The sequence below is a fragment of the Oreochromis aureus genome, linkage group 6 (genome assembly GCF_013358895.1).
Source record: "Oreochromis aureus strain Israel breed Guangdong linkage group 6, ZZ_aureus, whole genome shotgun sequence".
In the NCBI taxonomy this organism is placed as follows: domain Eukaryota; kingdom Metazoa; phylum Chordata; class Actinopteri; order Cichliformes; family Cichlidae; genus Oreochromis; species Oreochromis aureus.
Window position 1 is genome coordinate 42,310,585 of NC_052947.1, and position 24,430 is coordinate 42,335,014.

The 24,430-nt window shown below is 42.6% G+C and overlaps 1 protein-coding gene across 2 annotated transcripts; it reads left to right on the plus strand.

The window, feature by feature from the left end:
- Positions 1–999: 999 nt before the first annotated feature.
- Positions 1,000–15,922, plus strand: LOC116319951 (NLR family CARD domain-containing protein 3-like). Of its 2 annotated transcripts, none has more exons than XM_039613622.1 (9): positions 1,000–1,244; positions 2,608–2,692; positions 3,548–3,879; positions 3,977–4,369; positions 5,102–6,950; positions 7,142–7,315; positions 8,108–8,281; positions 14,530–14,576; positions 14,781–15,922. In XM_039613622.1, the coding sequence occupies exons 3-9, from the start codon at positions 3,606–3,608 to the stop codon at positions 15,326–15,328; spliced, it is 3,459 nt and encodes a 1,152-aa protein (XP_039469556.1). In that variant the 5' UTR covers positions 1,000–1,244; positions 2,608–2,692; positions 3,548–3,605; the 3' UTR covers positions 15,329–15,922. The 2 variants fall into 2 exon arrangements, with proteins under 2 accessions (XP_039469556.1, XP_039469555.1); XM_039613621.1 differs by having other exon boundaries at positions 2,608–2,668.
- The last annotated feature ends 8,508 nt before the right edge of the window (positions 15,923–24,430 follow it).

Genomic DNA, 24,430 nt, shown 5'->3' on the forward strand with positions numbered 1-24,430 from the left:
CCCTCTGTGTGCCACATTTTAAATGTTGACAGCAGTCCTATTGTCCCTGTATTACCTGCAGAAAGATGAGAGCCTAGAAATCTTCCGTCTAACCACCTGATCGGCAGGTTTGAGCCCGAGGACCAACGTCTCCTGCCCCGCTGCCACCCCAGGCTGTAGACAGACGGGTCCAGACTTGCCCGGCTGATTCCCAGGAAAATGTTTGAGTTTATCACAGTCGTTGCAGGTTTGGCACCTTCTCCTGAAACTTCGCTCCAGGCTGTCGGCAGTTTTCACTGCGGGCTGTACTTATCTTGCTCCTTTAGTGGTTACAGTTGCTTATTATTTGACACAAATGCGTCCCCTTTGGGTTTGAGCGGACAGGCGTCCAGCGTAAATGCATAAAAGAGCTTTTTTCCAGTTTTCTTGGACCGAGGAGCGCGGGATGAAACTAAGCCGTTTATCAGATCGACACGTGAGCTGATGAATCAGAGGGGGGTAACACAGAAATAGATTGACAGATCAAATGATCACAGTTGGTGATGCTGCACTGACTCATATCACACATTAATGTTAGTGGGAGTGTTTCAGTCACGTGTGCTGTCGTTCTGATGAGAACTGATCAGAGGGATTATTTTTTAATAAAAGGTGATGGTGAAATATTCGGTACCCGATGGAGACGAAGGATCTGCTCCCATCAGCCGCTCTGGAATAAAAGTTTCTGACCTGTGTGGAGAATCTGACAGGAAACCAACTTCTGTTGCTTTCTCTCAGTCCTGAGCTTTGATTGGCTCTTTGGCTGTGGAAACATTTCAGGCCCCCGTGTGCACACCAGCTGCACACCAGCAGCCAGATGCTGTAGGGGTGATGCAGGTCTGTGGAAGCGAGGCTGCAGGGAACCTTATCTACCTGACAAACACACCTGCGTGAGTGTGTCTGAGAACAGTGCAGAGAGAGGCGGAGCTCAGATGCAAATCCTTCCAACGTTTTTCACATGAAATGTGTCAGCAGATTTTCAGCTCATAACAACCTCTCACCCTTCAGAGGGACGTTTACCTGAGCGCACCTTTCTCAGGAACGCAGAATGAGCAGAAGCCCTCGTCGCCACTGAGTCGACTGCATCTCGCTGCGCCCGCCGCACAGAGAAAGAAGTTTACAGATCGCAGTCCCTGACCTCAGAACAGCCCACACCTCAGCCAGCATCGAGCGCACCTGGAGGCAGAGGACGAGCTGCAGGCGTCCATCAGGTGTTTCTGCTAACACAGGTGAGTGCAGACGGCGGCATTCGCGAGTGCTGCTGACGCTCTCTGTATGCAGCACGTCCGCATACAGCGGGCTCTGAGCGTAACCATCACTTTCACGTTTCCATTTTTACTAAAGCAGACTTCAGATGTATTAACAGTGTGTCCCAGAGCTGCTTTCTACACACAAGTTAAAATAAATGTATATTTTACAGCAAGATCAATGAAAAACATCAACATGAAAAACTTTATATATCAAACAATACTCAGGCTGGAAGAGGAGTAGGATGGAGGTCACACTTTTTCAATCCACCCTCATTAATGCTATTTAATCATTTATGAATCAGCGTTGCTCAGCATAACATAATCAGGGATAAACATGCATAGTTATATACAGGTCTACACACATAAAACAATACAAGCTGCTGATATCTTGATGCATGCTCAGTCATCCAGGTAAGTAAATCTCCAAAAGTTGATTCTGTTCATCTGGACGTTTTCAGTGGGAGAAACGTTTCATCATCATCCAGGTGACTTCTTCAGTCTCAGCTGACTGCAGGTTTCCAATCTTATAAACAGGACATTTGCATAATGACTGAAACCAGCCCACTGAAGGAACGTTTCTCCCACTGAAAACGCTACGTCCAGATGAACAGAATCAACTTTTGGAGATAAAAAACAATATCTTCGACATGGAGCTGTGATGAACGCTCCTGTCTGTACCTGTATCATCTTCTTGTATTAGAGTTTAAACTGAGTCATGCTTGGACATTAGTTTACAGCACGTATGGTTACAGAAAACCTTTTTCTGCTAGTTTGCTGCATCTTTAGATTTAATGTAACCATCAGTGAAACTTTGCACCATATATCACACATGCTGCTCCACAAGATTGAAGAATTTTAAAGTTCTTGACTGAATAATTCAGTTGTTGTAATGAACTTTTGTAGCACCAAAAACAGCAAAGAATCCAAAGTGATGTTTGATCTATCATCTGCTTTGCTCTGGATAAAACTTGAAAGTTTTCAGACAGTCTGTATATGATTCATGTGAAATACTGTCACAGCCAGGATTTTAATCTCATGCATTCTGTGTAATCTATAATCTCCCTGTAATCTGTATAGTTTGACGTCAACATTCTCATTTAGGGTTTATCATATATGGGCCAGACCTGAAATCAAAGTAAACACAGACATGAGATATTTAACAGTAAAGATTAAAGACAGCAAATCAGGGTTTCAGTAAAGGTTTACAGTTTTATTACCTTCTCATAGTTTTGTGCTCCAGTGTGACTTTCTTGTGGTTTTATTGGTTTTATTTCATGTCTCTGTATACCTTGGATGTAAAAGCCTGCCGGGGATAACAGCAGCTCTAACTTCTGCCACACAGGTTCAACATCAACCTGCTCACTGAGCACAAATCCACTCTGGAAACTTCGACAGCTCTGACGGTAAGGCAGGGCGGGGCTCTGCAGGTGAGCCGCTGCTGCTGGGTGGTGCCGTGGGATATCGGACTGTCACACACGAGTTACCAAGCAAGAAATTCACGATCATTTTATTCTTGTGAAGTCCATGAAAGAAAGCAGTTTACAAAGGTGCACCAATCAGAGAGAGGCAGAGGATAGAGCTAGCACTGTGTCAATGAGTGACACCAGAGCTGCTCCGTTTAAGCACTGAGCTGAAGCATGAAAAGGATCACAGACACTCACTAACACTCAGACAATCACTGACAGTCACTGACTATCACTCCCTCCAGCCAGTACACGACACCACGGTTCTTCATTCACAGACGGATTTATTCTTCTGCCACACTTCTCCAAACCACCGTCAAACTGTCATTACATTAAAGTACAGAATGACCAAAGATAAATATTACAAATAAACATTTAAACCAAAGTTAAGAAATGCGCGATAAACAAAAACAGTTAACATACCTCGCTGGCTGCACAGAACTGAGAGGGAATGAGTCCGCTTCAGGAACAAAAACTTAACAAAAATGATTCCCAATTTCTTCTTATTCTTTACAGCTTTCTTTTCTTCTTCTTCTTAAATGTTATTGGCGGTTGGCAAACTACGGCTTTCTTTTACTTTAAACAAATTGACATCATTTACATTTATGGCAGTTAAACTAACACTCACTGACACTCAGACATCTCATTTCATGTTTCCAGCCACAAAGCTGTGATGCTGTATTTGCATTATTTTCCAATGAGGCGCTCCATGAACTGATCCCAATTTAGACAGACAGAGCATCATAATACACTGTTAATAAACTTTCATTGTAAAAAGGGAACAGCTGATATTTTAAAGTTTGATTTCATGTTTAACAGGTAAACAGAGACCAATAAAACAGTTGTACCACAAGAGCCTACAATACTATCTGACGTGATGACATCAGAGGACCTCTTAAACACTCTGGAAGATTTGGGAGATGAAGAGTTTGATAAATTCAAGTGGTTCCTGCAGCAGGGTGATATCCTTCGGGGGCGCCCTGTCATCAGAAAGAGCCGTCTGGAGACGTCAAAGCGACTGGAAACTGTGGACCTGATGACACAAACCTATGAACTCCCAGGAGCTTTGGAGGTGACCAAGGTGGTTTTAGAGAGAATTAACAGAAATGACCTGCTGCAGAGTTTTTCTGTCAGCAGCCCAACAACCGAAGGTCAGTCACAGGAAGAGACAAACACTGCGGTCTGAAAAGGTTTAACAAAGTGCAGGTTATATTCCTTTAATGCTCATAATGTCTGTTTGTCTATCAGTGCACATCAATGGTGGGAAGACTTCAAAGAAGAAAGGGGATGATGAAGATGGTGGGAAGACCTCAAAGAAGAAAGGGGATGACAATGATGGTGGGAAAACCACAAAAAAGAAAGATGATGATGACAATGGTGGTAAGACTTCAAAGAAAAAAGCGGATGATGAAGATGGTGGGAAGACCTCAAAGAAGAAAGGGGATGATGAAGATGGTGGGAAGACCTCAAAGAAGAAAGATGATGATGACAGTGATGGGAAGACTTCAAAGGAAAAAGTGGATGATGAAGATGGTGGGAAGACTACGCAGAAGAAAGGAGATGACGGCAGTGTTGGGAAGGCTAAAAAGAAGAAAGGACTTTTCTCCTCTAAGACTCAAGCTCCCACTTCTGACACCGATGGTAAAACTACTGTTAGGTTTGATGATGTGATGATTGGCCAATTAATAAAAACTCAATATTTGTGATGTCGTTGCAATTCTGATCCAAATCTTTTACTGAACTTTAACTTTACAAAGGTTGGAGATTTCACTAGACTATTGTGTTGTCATCATTCTATGTACTACCTAGCATACTTGCAGTTTACCTTGGACATAGATAGCTTACTAGAGAAGATTTAAACTAAAAGTGAAAGTTCTAAACTGAAACTTTCACTTCAAAGCTTGGTAAACACAGCAGTAGTGTCTCTGTAGTTAGCTAAAACAATGAAGTAATTCACTCTTTTCTGCCATTTATGGAAGGATAACAACACGGGAAACTGAACAAAGAAAACAGGATTTGTAGTAATTCACCTCTAATATCAACCTAAGTGTATGAACACATTTTCTGCTGTTTGCCATAACCAAATCATTTAAATGAGTTATTTCAAAATATTATATAAAATTTCTTTTCTACATATTGGTAACAACTACTGCTATATGCAACCAAAAGAGTAGACCATTGTATACTTTCATTAGCACTAGTCCTTGTATCACTGGTTTAAGGAATATTTTAAAATGTATAAAATTAAACTACAAACAGCTGAAACATCGTAATTTATACCAGGAAACCTGATATGGGCTCGGGCTGAATAATGCTCGATATCTTAATTATACACTGTACACTTTTGTTTTTTATCCTTCATTTTTGACATAGATATGGTGGTTCCAGTACCAGAGCCACATCCCATCACATTTTACCAGCAGATGCTTCAATCAAACTTCCAGGATAAATTTTTGGGTGCAGAAGAAGAGTGGGCAAAAGACACACAGCATCTGGCTGATATCTACACAGAGCTGTACATCACAGCCAGGTCTGGCGCACATTTCCACACACAGCATGAGGTCCGAACGTTAGAAAAGGCATGGAAGCCAGCAGAAGCAGAGAAATCAATTCAACCCACAGACATGTTTGAACATCCTTCTGGAGAATCCAAACCCATCAAAACAGTGATGACCAATGGAATCGCAGGAATTGGAAAAACTTTCCTTGTCCAGAAGTTTGTTTTGGACTGGGCTGAAAAAAGATCCAATCAAGATGTGCATCTGATTTTCCCCTTCACCTTCCGTCAGCTGAATCCACTGAAGGGAGAAAAGTTCAGTTTGGCAGAGCTCATTCATGAATGCATCCCAGAAACTGTAGGCATCCCACAGGACGCTCTGAATTACATCTTTACAGATGTTCAGTCATCAGGAATCACCAACTATGACAAGAGTAAATTCAAACTTCTGTTTGTGTTTGATGGGCTGGATGAGAGCCGCCTTCATCTCGACCTTCATTCTGAAGACATTCGCTCTGTCGATGTAACAAAGGCAACAGAAACAGATGTCTTGCTGAGGAAACTCATCAATGGGAAACTGCTACGCTCTGCTCGCATTTGGATAACCACAAGGCCTGCGGCAGCCAATCAGATCCCTCAAGAGTTTATAAACAGCATCACAGAGGTCAGAGGGTTCACAGAGCCCCGGAAGGAGGAGTTTTTCAGGAAGAGATTCAAAGATGAGGAACAGGCCAACAGGATTGTCTCCCACATCAAAACATCACGAAGTCTCCTTATCATGTGTAACATCCCAGTCTTCTGCTGGATCACTGCGACAGTTCTGGAAGATGTGTTGAAAACCAGAGAGGGAGGAGAGCTGCCCAAGACTCTGACTGAGCTGTATGCAGAGTTCCTGGTGTTTCAGATAGATCACACCAAAGAAAAGTATGGCCCAGAGAAGAGCATTCAATACATTAAGTCATTAGCAAAACTGGCCTTTCAGCAGCTGGAAAAGGGCAACCTGATCTTCTATGAGAAGGATCTGAGAGAGAGCGGCATTGATTTCGTCTCAGCACGTGGAGGAGTTTCCACACAGATCTTTAAAGAGGAGCAAGGGAGGAAAGGGAAAGACAAGATGTTCAGCTTCGTCCATCTGAGTGTTCAGGATTTTCTGGCTGCTTTTTATGTGAAGATGTCTCTAATAAACAGCAACAAAAATGTGATGCCTTTACCACCACTGTCTCTGAAAAACCTTCGACTCCTTTTAAGCAAAACATCTTTGAAGAAGATTCACAGGATTTCCATTGACAGGACCTTAAAGAGTCCAAATGGAAGCCTGGATTTGTTCCTTCGCTTCCTTCTGGGTCTTTCACTGCAGACCAATCAGGAGAAACTACAGAACCTGTTGATCAAGACGGACAATAACCCTCTGGCCAATCAGAAAACAGCCCAGTACATCAAGAAGAAGCTCAGTGAGAGTCTGTCTCCAGAGAGAAGCATCAATCTGTTCCACTGTCTGAATGAGCTAAATGATTCTTCTCTAGTGGAGGAGATCCAACAGTCCCTGAGATCAAGAAGGCTCTCCACAGAAAAACTCTCTCTTGCTCAGTGGTCAGCTCTGGTCTTCATCTTACTGTCATCTGAAGAAGATTTGGACGTGTTTGATCTGAAGAAATACTCAGTTTTTGCTTCAGAGGATGCTTTTCTGAGACTGCTACCAATAACAAAGGAAGCCAGCAAAGTTCTGTAGGTGCACAGATAATACATAATACGTATGTAGGGGTTTTGTCAACCAATAACATTTTCAGTCTGTATCATACTGATTTCGTCTAACTGAATCATTTCAGTGGATTAAACAGAAAATTGTATAGTTGTTGTTGTTGCTATTCTTGCTCCATGTGAAAGAATATCACTGTGTTTCACTAATTCTCTTCCAGACTGAGTGCATGCAATCTGTCAAAGAGAAGTTGTTCAGCTCTATCCTCAGTTCTCAGCTCTCAGCCATCAAGCCTGCGAGAACTGGACCTGAGTAACAACGACCTGCAGGATTCAGGAGTGAAGCTGTTGTCTATTGGGCTGGGGAGTCCAAGCTGTAGACTGGAGAAACTCAAGTAAGTCCAGATCATTCAACCCCCCACAATCCCACATCTAAGGACTGAAAGAACATTGCCAGGAAATTTCAATTAAACGTAAAGCATTACATTTTTTGTCTTATTTTTCTCTGTCAGCAAATGAATCTATGTACATTCCAGTGACGACATTATGCAGACAGTTAGAGCATCATGGCTTTGTTCATTCTCCCCTCAAAGATAGGGCACATATAATAAGTTCAGTTTGTTTGTTTGTTAACAGTCTAGCATCCACAGTTTTCAAGTTATCATGTTTAAATTTTGTATGATGGTAGATACCAATAACATCTTGAGCTGATTTCATTTTGCTGAAAATCAGGTAAAGGTCAAGGTGACATCAAGTGTGAAAATCAGTAGAAACTTTATTTTACTGACAATTTTTATGGATCTTTTAAGGTCTTTAAACTTTACAGCAATATCCTGGGCCTTGGAGTACCCAGGTTGGCTAAGCATCTGACCTTGACTTTCATTGTTAGTGCCCAAAGTCAAAGTTGACATTGAAGAAAAACCGTATCAAGTAATATATCATCTGAAAGGGCACGGAGAGAGTAATATATCATCTGAAAGGGCATGGAGAGAGTAATATATCATCTGAAAGGGCACGGAGAGAGTAATATATCATCTGAAAGGGCACGGAGAGAGTAATATATCATCTGAAAGGGCATGGAGAGAGTAATATATCATCTACCTCAACTTTTGAGGTATTTCTGACAAACACCTCAGTCTCACCACTGGAATCCTATTGTATATATTTCTCTCTCTATGCACACTCAGCCTGTCAGGCTGTATGATCTCAGGGAAGGGCTGTACTTCTCTAGCCACAGCTTTGAGAGCCAACCCCTACCATCTGAGTGAGCTGGACCTGAGCTACAACCATCCAGGAGACACCGCCACCAAGCTGCTTTCTGCTGGAGTGGAGCATCAACACTGGAAGCTTAAAACTCTCAGGTAAGAGCTTAAAATGAGACTCACACAGTGTTTTTGTGTGACACTGGTGGGGTTTGCTGGTTCACAGCTGCTAATAGTTACTGTCATAAATACTGAAGGTTTGGGGGGATTCAAGATGGCGCCGTAGAGCAGACATTGTGGCTGATTGAGCTCCAGTGGTATTTGTTAATATTTATCTCATATCTTTATATTTGAATAACGTCAAGAACAGAATTTCTAAAGGGGAGTGTTCTGACATGAGTCTGGACAATTACTTCCTAAAAATCTCGGACAACATGCCTAGAGGTACGAAGAAATCATCGAAGAAAACTCCCGGCTGTGCTGAAAGCGAAGAGGAGCTGGGCACTATACCGGAGATACCGAGCATGTCTGTTAGTCCCTATGGAAACAAGTATTGCTCACGCTTTGGATAGAGTAACTGATAATCTTACTAAAGTAATTGACTCCAAGATTTCTACTGTCCTCGAAGCTATTAAAGAACAGACCTCACAGCTGCAGGCGATCGCCGCCAGAATGAATGAGGCAGAGAAACGGATTGCTGATGTGGAGGACACGGCGACACTATCAGAGGCTAAGCTGGCGCAATTCGAGAAGCAAATACGAGAGATGCGAGAACATATAGATGAACTTGACAACCGAGGTCGCAGGTGCAACGTACGTATAGTCGGCTTACCTGAAGGCACGGAGGGCCTAGATCCAGTTAAGTTCCTTGAAAAGTGGATCCCGGAGTACCTCCAGATGGACACAAAGGCGGGGAGGCTGAAACTTGACCAAGCATACCGATCCTCAGTACTGAAGCCTGGTCCCGATCAACGTCCCAGGCTGTTTATAGTGAAGTTTCACAACTATGCAGATAAACAAACATCGTCGGATCGGATCTCATCGAGCTAACCAGGATAGCCCCGCATGTAAGGAATCTAGGATTTTCTTCTTCAATGATTATTCTGTTGAGGTCGTTCGAAGACGGAAAGCTTTTGATGATGTAAAGGCGCGATTGAGGAAGATGAATGTGGACTATGCATTACTATACCCAGCTACCTTGAGAGTAATGGTGAATGGGACTCAGAAGAGATTTAACACCCCAAAAGAGGCCGTTTCGCTGCTTCATTCATTAGAACAGAGGCTGGAAGACACTACTCGGTAACTTGTCTAGCAGTTGGTGACTTCATGTGATTTGATTTCATTTTTGCATGCTACGTGACGTTTGTTTTGGGGGGGGGGTTTCTCTCTCTCTCTCTTTTTTTTTTTCTCTATGTATACTTGCAGGTTCGCATGACATTATATGTTTGCATATGTAGGGAAACTTAGTTCATATATCAAGTTATAACCGCTGGGAGTAAACGTAGCTTTTTGTTTATTCTATGTGCGGATGTCAGGGAAGAGCAGGGTACAGCCTCATCTATTTAGTGCTTACAGGCCAGTTTCTTCTTTTATATGAGGTCTGTACAGAGAGAGTGAGGTGGAAGCGATTTAAATGCCCTGTAGATTTGGTAGCAGGGACATCTCCCAAGGTATTTGTGTTTTCTTTTTTTTTTTTTTTTTTTTTTTTCGGGGGGTGTTTGTTAGTTTGTTTGTTTGTTTGTTTGTTCTGGGGTGCGCTTTTGTTTGTTTTGGTTTGATTTTCCAGCTCAGTGACCCTTTATTTTTCTTTCCTTTTTTTCCCTTCTTTTTCCCCTTGTATTATGAAGCCTCAGGAGTATGCCTTTAGTAAGTTATATATCCATATAGAGGGTAAACATAAACAATATGGCAAGTAATAAGTTGCGTTTGTGTACATGGAATGTAAGAGGGCTCCATAATCCTATTAAAAGGAGAAAAATACTTACCTTTCTGAAAAAAGAACATATTGATATTGCGCTTTTGCAAGAAACACATTTAGATGATGCAGAACACCTTAAATTACAACAAGGTGGAATTGGACAGGTATTTTTCTCCTCATTTACCTCAAGAAGTAGAGGGGTGGCAATCCTTGTGAGGAAGAGCCTCCCCTTTTCAAATACAGAGTGTGTTAAGGACAGGTATGGAAGGTATGTTATAGTCAAGGGAATATTATCGGGTATGGTTATTTCTATATTGAATGTTTACTACCCTCCTGTTCACCCATCTGGTTTTATGACTACAGTATTTACAGACTTTGTTGAGATTAATTCTGACATTTCTATAGTGGGGGGAGATTTCAATTGTATACTGAATCCTATTATTGACAGGCTCCCCCACAAGCCCTTGCCTCTCTCACCACAAGCTAAGGCACTTAATTCTATCTGTGAAGATTTGAGATTTGTAGATGTATGGAGAATAAAACACCCTTTAGATAAAGAATACACTTTTTTCTCTGCACCACACAAATGCCATACTAGGATTGATTATTTTTTCTTACCAGAGCTGTTATTGCACTTAGTCTTATCGTGTGAGATTGGTAGTATTATAATTTCAGATCATGCCAATGTAATGCTGTAATCTTTCTCTCAAAAATATGGTAAACAGAGCAAAATACTGGAGATTAAATACAACTATTTTAAAGGACCATACATTTATATCTTACTTCAACACTGAGTTTAGATATTTTTTGTCTATCAATTTGCAGTCAACAAATGACTCCGCCCTACTGTGGGAAACTATTAAAGCGTACACTAGAGGATTCTTATTTCTTACTCAATCAGTAAGCGGCAGCGAAATTGAGGAAGCAGAATCAGTTAATGACAGAACTTAAAACAAAAGAAAGGACTTATGCTGACTCCCCAACTCCGGCTTTACTGCAAGAGATATCTGCAGTCAGATCAACTTTAGATAGCCTTTTTACGCAAGATGAAGAGCTTAACCTTAAGTTTACTAGACAAAGATTTTATGAACATGGAAACAAACCTGGAAAATACTTGGCATATCTTACTAAGAAAAGATCTGAAACACAATTTATTACAGTTATTTGTGATGCTCAGAATGAGTGCGTATATGATAGTAAAACTATAAATAGCATCTTTAAAGAATTTTATTGTAGACTATATACATCTGAACAATCAGTTGACGCACTGGAATTAATGGAGGATTTCTTCTCTAGGCTCAATCTGCCTACCATAACAAATAAACAACAGACTACCCTTAATGCTCCCATTTCTAGAGAGGAAGTACTAAACGCTATAAAAACTTTAAAGAACGGAAAAGCCCCAGGACCTGATGGTTTTAGTAGTGAATTTTATAAAGAATTTAGTGAGCTGTTAATAGACCCATTACTTAATATGTTTAATTACTCGTTCTTACATAATAGATTACCTCAGACTCTAAGGGAAGCTAATATTTCTCTTATTTTGAAGAAGGGGAAGTGTGCAGAGTCTTGTTCCTCTTATAGACCGATAGCTCTTCTAAATGTGGACCGGAAGATACTTTCTAAAATATTAGCTACTCGACTTGAAATTCTCCTGCCTGGAATTATTAAAGAAGATCAAACAGGCTTTATAAAAGGCTGTAATTCTCGTAATAATGTCAGGCGTCTTCTCAATCTAATTCAGGCTGCTCAGCAAAGGAACATGGGCGGTTTGGTGCTTTCTCTGGATGCTGAAAAAGCTTTTGACCAGATAGAATGGACTTACTTATTTTATACTTTAAATAAATTTAGTCTTGGTGATAATTTCATTAAGTGGATAAAGATTTTGTATGATAATCCTCAGGCGTCCATCTTCTCCAATGGACTGAAATCAGATAGTTTCCCATTGTATAGAGGAACGAGGCAAGGCTGCCCACTGTCACCTCTTTTGTTTGCTATTGCCATCGAACCGTTAGCCGAGGCTATAAGGACGGCACCTGATGTACGGGGCTTGCAAATCGATTATGAGCATAAGATCAGTTTATATGCAGATGATGTTTTAATATTTATTTCTGATCCAGAGACATCAATACTGGCTTTACTTAACATTATTGATACATTTAGTCAATTCTCTGGTTATAAAGTAAATTTGACTAAGTCGGAGGCTATGCCAATTGGGACCCTTAATTCAGTGCCAACTGGACTGTCTTCCTTCCCCTTCAAATGGTCCCCCACAGGTTTTGTATACTTAGGGATATTTATAACTCCAAAATTTAAACAAATGTATAAAGCAAATTTTGTCCCTCTGTTTGAGAAGGTAAAGCAGGATTTGGAGAGATGGAATTCCCTACCCATTTCCTGGCTAGGACGTATAGCTTTGATTAAGATGAATATTTTGCCTCGACTGTTATATCCTGTTCAAATGATTCCAGTTATATTTTCAAATAGGGTGATGAAGGATCTGAATGGCTGGCTAAGCTCTTTTATATGGAGCAAACGCAGACCAAAACTTAAGATGGCTACATTGCAGCTCCCGAGTTCAGTAGGGGGTTTAGATTTACCAAATATTAGAACATATCAATTGAGTACTCACATGTGCTATATTCATGACTGGATCATAAATAATTTACACTCTATTTGGTTGGGGATTGAAACCTCTCTTTCAAAGTATCCATTAAGGGACTTACTGTTCTTTAAGAACTTTAAAGATATTAGATTGAGCTGTGATAATCCAGTCACACTCAATACACTTAAGTCCTGGCGGTCAGTATGTCGAATTGAGGGAAGGTTGAAGTTAACATCTGTGTTCACCCCTATTGTGAATAATCCTGACTTTCAACCGGGGATGTTAGATATAGGTTTTAAGGAATGGAAGAACAAAGGAATTCACAGACTGAGGGACTTATTCTCTGACACTGTGGTTATGTCATTTGACCAAATGGTTGAGAGATATTCTCTCTCCAAACATGACTTTTTCCGTTACTTACAGATAAGGCATTATATCTTGCATAGTACTGACTTTAGTGAGAGTCATGAAGTCTCTCCTGTTGAAAAATTATTATTTTTAACAGACAAAGAGGTACCTGTGAAGATATTTTATAAGGCTTTATATTCTGTACCTTCAGTGATGTCACAGAAGCTTAAAGGCACATGGGAAAAGGAGTTAGGTATAGCAACTGATGATGAAGAGTGGAAAGATGTCTGGAGTTATGCCAAATCAATCTCAGTTTGTAATCTTACCAAAGCAATACAGTTAAAAATCATACACAGAATGCATATATCCATATTTCGCAGACATCAGTATAATCCTACCTTTTCACCCATGTGCCTTAAATGCAAGACAGAAATTGGTACCTTAACTCACAGCTTCTGGTCATGTTTGAAATTGCAAGAATATCGGTCTAATGTGTTGTCTGAAATGGAGAAGATTTTCTGTTGTGAATTGGATATGGACCCTATGTCTCTCATACTGGGCCTCCCCAGCCGGCGGTTAATATCCAAGAATAATAGGAGATTGTACTGTGTTCTCACCTATGCGGCGAGGAAGAATATACTCCAATGGATTAATGAAAAAGCACCAACTATTAAAGGTTGGCAAAGAGTAGTGTTGGATCTAGTGCCATTGGAATATCTTACATGTGTACTGCACTCAAAAACAGATCAATTCTTTAAGGTGTGGGAACCATACTTGAATTATGTGGAACCTGATGTTTCTAATATTATGTTACAAGGATTCTCTTGAGTGTTCAAATTTCAACGTACTACAGGGACTACAGGTATTGCACTGTATTGTAGTCTCTTTTTATTTATTTATTTATTTATTTTTAGATGGACCTGAGCTGGTGTTTTGTGCTTTTGTGCTTAGTTATCAGTCTGTTTATTTGTTTGTTTTTGTTCTGTTTTGTTTACTTGTTTGTTTTTTATTTATTTATTTTTGGTTCTGAATTGTATACTTTATTATGTTATTCAATTATGTACTATTTGTGAAAACAGGAAAAACTAATAAAACAAAAAAATAAATAAAAAAAAATAAATACTGAAGGTTTAGTCTTTGGGAAGTCTTGGATTAAAGACAAATCACATGTTCAGTCAGTCAGGCTATCAGACGATCTGAGACTTTATTCATTGTTTGTGAACATTTAATGTAACATCTGGGCGAGTGTGTCTTTGTTGAGTCTAAAAAGCATCTTATACAAGGGCCCGCCTGACTCGGAGTGAATGTCGTCATCAGACAATGAATGTGAGGCTGAGTGTGGACGTCAGCTTTTCTGGACTACACAAAATCTTCAGTGCAACACTAGAATGCACCACATACAGATACACACTTAAGAGTTATGACTGTCTGTGTGTGCAGCACAGATTACAGCTCATCTCAGTGGTGGATATGACTGAAGGTCATGATTGATGAAAAAGCTTCTGAAGCCTCATTCAGACTTTGTTTGTCATCCAGGCTGGAGCATGGTGGAGAGCAGAGGATGAAACCTGGTTTGAAGAAATGTGAGTGTTTGTTCTCTTTGATTCATGAAGTCAGCATATGTTATAGCTTCAATCTAAAGCTTGTGCTTCTGCAGGTTATTCTGAATTTGACTAAAGAGCCAGAACGATGAATCATCGTGATGTTTTTCTTCAGTCTTTTCATAAATCAGCAGATGTCACATCACCTGATAAACCACTGCTGCTGTTTCTTCTCCTCTCCCTCAGATTTCTGCGAACTCACACTGGACACAAACACAGCCAACAGAAATCTCAAGCTGTCCGACAACAACAGGAAGGTGACAGCAATGTCAACGCAGCAGCCTTATGCTCAGCACGCAGAGAGGTTCGACATCTGCCTTCAGCTACTGTGTAAGCACGGTGTGACTGGTCGCTGTTACTGGGAGGTGGAGTGGAAAGGAGTGGTGGATATCGCAGTCAGTTATAGAGGAATCAGAAGGAGGGGAGACGGTGTCGACTGCAAGTTTGGATGCAACCGTCAGTCGTGGAGTCTGATGTGCTCTGATGTTGATCGCTACTCTGTGTGGCACAACAACACAGGGAAAGACATCTCCTCCTCCTCCTTCTCCTCTGTCTCTAACAGAGCAGGAGTGTATGTGGACTGGCCTGCGGGCACTCTGTCCTTCTACAGAATCTGCTCTGGCTCAAAGACCCTCCTCCACACCTTCCACACCACATTCACTGAACCCCTTTATCCTGGGTTTGGGTTCTGCACATTGTCGTTTGGTTCTTCTGTGTTTCTGAGTTCTCTGTAGAAACGAGAGTCTGGGCTTATGTCGAAAAACGACTTGATGTTTGACTCACTTTGATGTGAAATCAGTGCCTTTATGCTCCGGACGGCTGAATATGTAGGCGTGTTCTTGTTATCGTTGTTTCTCACTGACGTGTCTTTGAACTTGTGTTTTTTTGCTACGTTTATATGTTTTTGTAAATCAGACCAGGTTCATAAATAACTTCCATCTTCTGGACACAACTGGTCTTTGTGCTCACGAGCAACACCACCTACTGATCCACCTGTGGACCCTCGTGCCCTGACCTGTTGTTACCAAAGAGACCACTGTAGACTTTTTCACACTGGTTCAGATTCCCGGACCACAGCTGACCTTTGAACCTGCTGATGTCCAGCAGGATGCATATTATTGTGCATAAATGGACACACTGTGACATCATCATCACATGATAGTAATCAGGCTTAAGACGGCTTGTAAGGAAGCATTTAATATTTCAATTTTTATTTATATAGCGCCAAATCACAACAACAGTCGCCTCAAGGTGCTTTATACTGTAAGGTAGACCCTACAATAATACATAGAGAGAAAAACTCAACAATCATGTGACCCCCTGTGAGCAAGCACTTTGGCGACAGTGGGAAGGAAAAACTCCCTTTTAACAGGAAGAAACCTCCGACAGAACCAGGCTCAGGAGGGGCGGGGCCATCTGCTGCTGTGAGAGAAGGAAGACAGGATAAAGATCTGTTAGAAGACTTTTGATCGTGATCTATTGATTCAGAGTTTTTGGTAAATGATAACAGGTCTCGTATGTACATAGCACATTTATACTCTGAGTGCTTAGAGTGCTTTTTTACAACAATAATATATGTTTAAGGTAATAATATATGTGTGTATACTCTTGTATGCCTGTAAGTGCTTTCTTCACACTCTGATGGATGCACGGACGATCACTGGTGATGTGATGGGATCATTTTCTGATGTAAACAGCTCTTCATATTATCACAGTTTGTGGATCACTTTGATTAGAAGCCGTTCCCGAGTCCTTGTGAGTTGCTGTTTCCTGATGTTCTCACAGATTTGCTTTGCTGTCATCACAGAAGAGAAATAAATGTACTGGCCAACGGTATCTGAGTGTTTCATTTGTGTGGATTTTCTATGCATCCTCCACGATGGTGATTTTTATTACCTGCTCATTAACTGGCGATAGGCTAATTGGATGTTAATGAATGAATGAGACTTGGAAAGCAGGAAATAAACCTTGTGGGTACTTTGCAGGAATTTCCTTTTCCCTGCAGTCTAGAGTCATGTGCACTTTGGTCTCAGCAAAATGAAACAAAAGCTTAAAGATTAGGCTTCTCATTTCAGAATTGCATTGTTTGTCTAAATGAACCACCAATGACTCCAGAGCTGCTAGGAAACTGAACAAACTGAGAGCCTGAGCACACTGGCAGTCTTCTCTTTGTGATGTATCTACGAGATCAAAAACAGTTGCTTCTAAAACCTGAAGCCGCTGTGTGAATGTAGCTCAGGCTGAGTAGATGAGTGAGTGGCTGTATTGTACAGACAGGAGTGAATCCGACTCTGTTCCAGGGCACAGAATTGTTTCATATTCGGCAGAAGCTGCAGGAACTAAATCGTCGCCCTGAGGTTGAGCGTGCAACACCCCCAACCTCACAGAGGTTGCCCAAAGGTGTCAGCTGATGGGAGGCCACCTCTCACTGAGCAGCTTCTGTGTCATGTGAACACGTTAGCTGGAAATGTCACGACCGGCTGTGTGTCAGTGAGCACTGGACCCGAATACAAGACTGGGAATCACAGTTTTATTTCTGAACTTACAGGAATCGAGATCAGACAGGAGACGTTTGGGAACGCAGCTGAACAGAGAATCAGGATATAGAATAGAAACAAAAACCAAGAACAGACTCGATAAATCTCAATATAATGAAAGTGCTGTAAACACAGCGTCCCAGACCCAGGACCCTGCCGGGGAACGTTTCAGTCCATCCTAATGAAACTCTGCAGGGGTGCAGGCCGGGCTCATGGTAACGATCAACACGAGCTCTTCAAGGTCAGCTTTGTGATTTATTGGTGGACTCATTGGTGTGGTCTCCTGTTTGAGTGTGGCCTGTGCTTTCCACACACACAGTTTCCACTCACTGAGTGGAAATGCTACACTCATGTACTTTACTGCTGGGTAACTGTTACTACATGATAAAAATTATAGATTTTGTACAGCATGTGTAACTGTAATTTCTTATAAATGTACATCTCTTTTAACATCTAACATCTGGTGAGACAGCTGGGTCCATTATGGGGTTCATGCTGTGAAACATATTCACCTGCACTGCACCTGCTCCCACACTAGAGGGCACACAGTGTCCTGTGTGATGGATGGGGACCTACAGCCCCGCAGCTGTCGCAGTTACCTTGATAATGAAAGTTCAGACCTTCAAGCACTTCACTGTGATTCATACAGAATAAAAACACTTTTTAAATCTCTAAGTCTGATTGTGATCATATGCAGTGTTGGGAAGGTTACTTTTAAAATGTATTCCACTACAGAATACTGAATACATGCCCCAAAATGTATTCTGTAACGTATTCCGTTACGTTACTCAATGAGAATAACGTATTCTGAATACTTTGGAATACTTAATATATTATCATGCTGTTTACAACTACGTGAATGTCCTATTGCTGTGATTTATTACTGTTACTGAAGGTCCGCGGCTCCGAAACGTAGTAAAGGGACCTCGGGCTAATACGGTGGGTTCGTGTCGGGCTGGTAGCCGAAAACTAGCTTTACTTTGTTGTCTGGGTCAACTTTGCTTGCGGGAGACAGAGAGAGGCGTTGAAAGGCTGCTCCAACGGAACTTATTTTTTCCGGAGGAAAACACGAACACAGTGTACAGTTGAGTCTTAATAGCTTACTTACAGCTGGGCTCGTCAGGCACTCTTCTTGGCTGCAGTGGTTATTATTATATTTACATGCTTCCAGCTCCCGTTTTTGCTCCGTGACAGCTCGGACTTTTCCTTTCTCTCCCTCCCTCGCTCACAGACACATAACGTGTATGGCAGTCCATTCTCGCTGCAGCACGACTACACTGCCCATGATGCTACATTCTTTAGGGCCATGCCTGTAGCATTCTGCCTTTTAGCTTAGCACAACAACAACAACAAAAAAGCGCTCTCTCACCCAGAAAACACGCAGAGAGAGAGCGCGTCACCCTGTAACCATGGCAACCGTAACGCTGCCGCCTGGAACAACATTACGTAGCTGTCAAACAAACCCAAACAATCCTGACCCGCGACAATATGAAACAGGGAAGTACCGCCGTGTAATCCATTTATTTCAACAAAGTAACTGTATTCTGAATACCACCTTTTTAAACGGTAACTGTAACGGAATACAGTTACTCATATTTTGTATTCTGAATACGTAACGGCGGTACATGTATTCCGTTACTCCCCAACACTGATCATATGAAAGACTCCCCACAGCCCTTATAGCCACCATGAAATCTGTCTTTGTGTGCTGAGGAGGTGAAACGAGCATCTCTGAAGAGGAAAGACACTGAATCAGGAAGAAGAAGAAGAAGAAATCTCTCATTTTGTGCCTGTAGCCGATGCAGAGATCCTCGATAATGACTGTCACGTGTTGCATTCACGATACCTCATACATGAATCCTGAAACAGTTATTCTGTACGTTTTGTTTATATTTTTATTTCTGCAGCAGTTCCAGTTTTTCTTATTAAGCATTTATATGGTGCTCTAACTTAAAGGAGTCCCAAGCTGCTTACAGACCATAACAGCCTGTCTTATTTTATCCCGTTATTTTATTTTGAAATTTTCACGTGTACTGTCAGTGCACCTGCCTCCTGTCATTGCTGCATTTGTTCTGCTACTGATATCATGAGCTGTGCGGTCGGGGTCATTTCACTTTATCTTCATTATAAAAATCTACAATGTCTTATTGATAAGTGCACTTCTGTTTTTATTGGATTATTGTATTCACAATGTAAAGTTAGCATGTGTTTAAAGCTTCAGTGGGAGGAGCCAGAGACGCTGATCCAAGGAGCTCTTGAAGATGTTTCTTTCGAGAAGCTTCTTCAGTTCTGAGACCGAATGCTGGAGAGCCCTAGTGGGAGTGTCGATGACCCACTATTGATCATGTGACTGTGAAAAGGCTGTAGGCCCTGCCCTCTGATCATCACAGAAGCTTACATCACAGAAATCTTGGCCATGTTTCTGGTGGGTGGTGACATTTGTACTGATCTTTGAGGGGTGGAGTCAGCAGACTGAAGTCACGCCCACCACCTGCACTGGAATCAAACACCATTGCTCTTAGGAGGTGAAGTTGGTGAATGACTAAAAACTGTTGAAGTTTGCCGTCAGAGCTCTTCTGTACATCTTTTAACACTTTGGGCAGTGAGCAGCGTTTCTTTTTTTCCTCAGTTAGTGCAATATGAAAGTGACAGTGTGAGCGTCTGTTGGTCCTACAGTTTAAAAACCAATGAAAGATGGTTCTGTTTTTAAAGCTGTCGCTGGGTAGCTATACCGATGGAATATCAGCAGCCTTGGAGAGCAGATTTTTTTAACTGGAGGAAAATACACGCGTCCTTGTTTCAGTTTGAACCTGCAGCAGTTCAATGAACTCGGGGCTGTTGTCTTTAAATTGTGAGGATCTGAATGTGACAGATTTAAAGGGAAAACGGCAAGAACACAGAGGACGAGCTGAGGCGCTTCCAGCTGCTGAGCACCAATAACCAGGCAGAGTGAGAGGGTTTGATGAGTTTGACTCTGCAGGCTGTCTGAAGGTCACACTGAGCCCACGTCATGTAAACTGTACGTACAGAACCGTCTCTCAGAAATACAGTTTAAATGGAGCACAGTAAACCTACAGCAGCACCGACAGGAAACAGCTCAACTTTTATCAACGTGTGGAAAAACAGCACAAAAATAAAATGTGTCGGTGTGTCTGGTCTCTGTTTCAACGCTCCCTGCCCATTCCTCCTTCTCCTCCTCCTCCTCCTCTTCCTCCTGACCACCGTCTGCTTCTGAGTCCAGTAGTTCCTCACAGCTGTGACCAAACCCAAACCTTTATGCCTGCACCAACCTCAGAGTGAGTCTTTGTAGACCTTAAAGAGAGAGTAGGCTGGAGGCTGTGAGATACAGGTGGAGTGTTTGATGCAATGAGGTGAGAATGTGCTGCACACACACACACACACACACACACGCACACACGCACACACACACACACACACACACACACACACACACACACAGAGTTAAAAATAGAGGCCAGAGGAATGTTAGCGGTGATAATCAGTCGGCAGAGATAAACTCGGCCACCTCAGTCCTGGGAAAGAGTCCTTGAGTGCTGGGGTAGCCTCAGCATCTGTCTCCTGTACAGACACAGAGCATTCAGAGCAGCTGGATAATATCAAATAAAATAAATAAATATACAATAACTTTGTTGTATATGAATATTTATTTTTTTATTATTGATATTGAAAATTGAAAGTACAGTTGTGCTTGGGTTCTTGGTTTCACTGCAGTATGTGATAATCAACAGTTATTAACAGTTAGCTATTAGCAGTGGCTCGTGGTCGAGTGGCTGTTTATTTTACTTGAATCTTTGAGTCTCTTCCTTCCTAATTATGTCCCTCCATCTATTTCAGGGGTGTCAAACTCCAGTCCTCGAGGGCCAGCATCCTGCTTGTTTTTGAGATATCCCTGCCCAACCTGCTGCTGATTACCTGGATCAGGTGTGCTTTGTCAGTAAGAAGCTACAAGGGCAGGTTAGTGGGAAAAGCAGGACAAGTGGTCCTCGAGGCCTGGAGTTCGACACCTGTGATCTGTTTTCTTACCACGTTAATTTCACCGTCCTCATCTCTTCCTCACGCTGTTGTTGGGCTGTGGCCCCTCCTCCTGTACTTCTCTAAGGCAGCAGCCTCCTGAGCCTACGAGACCTGGTTACTGGTTGTTGTACTGGCTCAGGCTCAGCTGTCCCACTCACATCTCCCCACACCCACACTAAACCAGCCCACTGACCCCCTAAGCAAGCAGGTGAGCTTGTTTGTGTCAGTAGCTACAGAAAACGATCTGTCAGACGGGTACGAAGAGAACCGCTCCAAGCCAGATCCTGATACGCCAACCCAGCACCTGTTCCAGCAGAACGTGATAAAAAGCTGAGGTCCGACACAGAACAGTCACCATCGTCACTCTGCATCAAAATATCATTTGATACTCTCAGGGCTGACTCAGTGAGGTCTACAAAAACCTGACTGAAAGTGGTCAGGAACGCTGTGCCGATCCAGGGCAGCAGCTCACTGATGACCGCAGCCTTCTCTAAGATCTTAGCGGTAAGTGGAAGCTTGGAGGTGGGTCTATAACTGCCAATCAGAGGAGGATCCAAATGGTCCTTTTTCAAAAGTGGGTGGATGACACCATTTTTGAAGCAGCTACTTCACCAGAGGCCATGAAACAGTGAGCGCACTGGGGGCGATGCACTGTGGGACGTTTTTGATCTGCTGTTGTAGGTAACATGTCCAGAGAGCAAAAAGGGACTTTCAATACCAATAAGCTCGCCAACTCAGATAAAGTTACTGGTGTAGGACAGATACAGATAAATAAAAATAACACAGCGGTGGTCCGAAGTAAAAATGTCGTGAGAAAAAACTGAATCATAACATTCAGACCCAAAGTAAAAACAAGGTCCAGAGTGCCTTTTGGCGTGAGCTGGGCCAGATACGTGCTGGTTAAAAGGAAACGTGTCCATGACTCTCATAAAACTCCCAGCAGAGGTCAGACCCATCATCAGTGGACGTTAACATCCCACCTACAACCAGTTTACACAGTTTCAGGGTGGACGATAAAACGTCACAAAAAAGGATCCTCATCATGAGCCTCAAACAGCACCTGCTCTCACCTGCTCTGAGCAGACACCTGAAAGTTTACCCAGAATGCACCAGTGCTGGTTTCTGCTCTCTGATCCATGTCACTGATGCTGAGAGGAGGTCCGAGTTTCTGTAAACTTGCAGTGATGCAGTTTTTAACAGAGCTTCAATATGTTTTTCTGTCCTGTTCACTTCCTGAAGACACCTTCTGGAAAATAACAGAAAATGAGACGTGGTTCTGGGAGGGTCAGCTGACCCCCATGTTTGTCTCATGATTGATCTGCACAGACACCAGAAGCACGAGTTTTACAGTTTACTCCTAAACCTTCATCGCTGAGACTGAGCTGCAGTACGAGCGTGTTGCTGCAGGAAATGATCACGATAAAGAAACTCAATCGCACACAGGAAGTGCTGCTCTGTGAATGCTTAAAGCTGAACTCTGTCCTCATAAGCCCACAGGAAGGTTTTCTATCTGCAGGTGAACCTGCACAGGTTCACCTGCAGATAGAAAATAAAATCAAATAAAATCAGAAATCGTGCGAGGCTTGTCTGCTGTGATGAACCGTGTGACTCTGGTTTAAAGGTGTGAAATGATTGTGTCGCTCTCTGGATGCCGGCCTCTCTGTGAAGGTTGTGCAGATGTCGTGTGTGGGTTTGGGGATGGGGGTGGCTGCGAGGCACTTGTCCCAGCATTCCTGCCTCTGTTAGCCGTTAGCTGTTATCTCCCCACGTGTCGGTGGTGACGAGGAGCTGCTGAATGGCCCCGGGCCCTGCAGAGCCTTGTATGGCCATGGCCCTCTGGCAGAAGGACGATAAGCAGCGCGCAGGCAGCTACGCAGCCATGTTTAGTACGGCGTGTGTTTCTGTTAAATTTAGAGCAGTTATCGGACGCGGCTCTCCCTCCTGAGCGCACTCTCTTCTCCTGCTGCTGCTGTGTCAGGACCAGGGGTGAGTACCAGCTCAGAGAAGCACCACAGACCGGGTTTACTCTGCAGCAGCTGAGCTTCTTCAGCTGTGAGCAGGTCATTGTCACGCCTCTGTGATGGAGTGATGTCATGCTGAGGCAGGTGATGCTGTAGGGTAGCTGGTGTAATGTTTTGTGATTTTATAAGGTGTAATGGTGTGGTAATAGTATACAGCAGTACTTTGGCGTATGAGGATTAGTATTATTGTTGCTGGATGGTTGAGGGCTGGTTGTAGTGACGTTTTGCAGTGTCATGTTGTAGTAATGTGTAGAAGAAGAAGATACTTTGTACCACAAGTGAAGGACCAGAAGGACCAAAGCCTGCAGTTCCTCTGATGTCCAGCAGAGGCAGCGGTGAGTCAGTCCCCATAGACTCCCATGTTAAACTTTCCATGCTTACAGCCTGATGCACTGATTGGTTGGTCTCAGTAGATATTTCCATCCTTCACGCCACTTGTATGGCGGGAGGATGATTTCATAACTCACCTGTTTAAATCTGACTAAATCGGAGCCAAACAGCTGTTTTTGGACACAGCTGATCTCTGATTGTAGCTCAGGTCCAACTCTCAGACGGGAGGTCTGTGTGAGGGAGCTGAGGCCAGAGAAATACAGCTCGAGTACGCACACACACCCTCTGACCTGAAGGAGGAACTGTCATGCTGAACAGACGTCAGTATAACTTTGGAGTTTTCACTGTAGCGGTGGCACAACGAGAAACTCCTCCCAGGACTGATTGAAGTGACTTTAATGGAGAGTATAAGTAAAGGAGACGAGGCTGAGGTAACAGGGTGAATAAAATGCAGTCTGGTCCATAGATCAGTCTGATAAACGGAGGTTTCTTCCTGTTAAAAGGGAGTTTTTCCTTCCCACTATCGCCAAAGTGCTTGCTCATAGGGGGTCATATGATTGTTGGGTTTTTCTCTGTATGTGTTATTGTAGGGTCTACCTTACAATACAAACAGAGGAGGACCAAATCAGTTTAAGATGAGACGTGAAGTGTGTCACCAAACTCCAGATTCAGTAATCTGACCTCTTTGTTTCAGACGTGCTGGTGACCCCCCCACTAAAGAGGAAACATGAGAGCAGAGCTGCAGGAAACAGCCTGGCTCTGAATAAATTTATTAAACTTGATCTGATTCGCTGATTTCATGTCCTCTTTGTTAACGTCACCCTGCGGGCGGCAGAGGGGGAGGAGGTGCTGAGGAGAGGACAGCGCTGCTCCTTCAGCTCTGTTGTTATTTCGGTGTTATCATCAGGTGGTG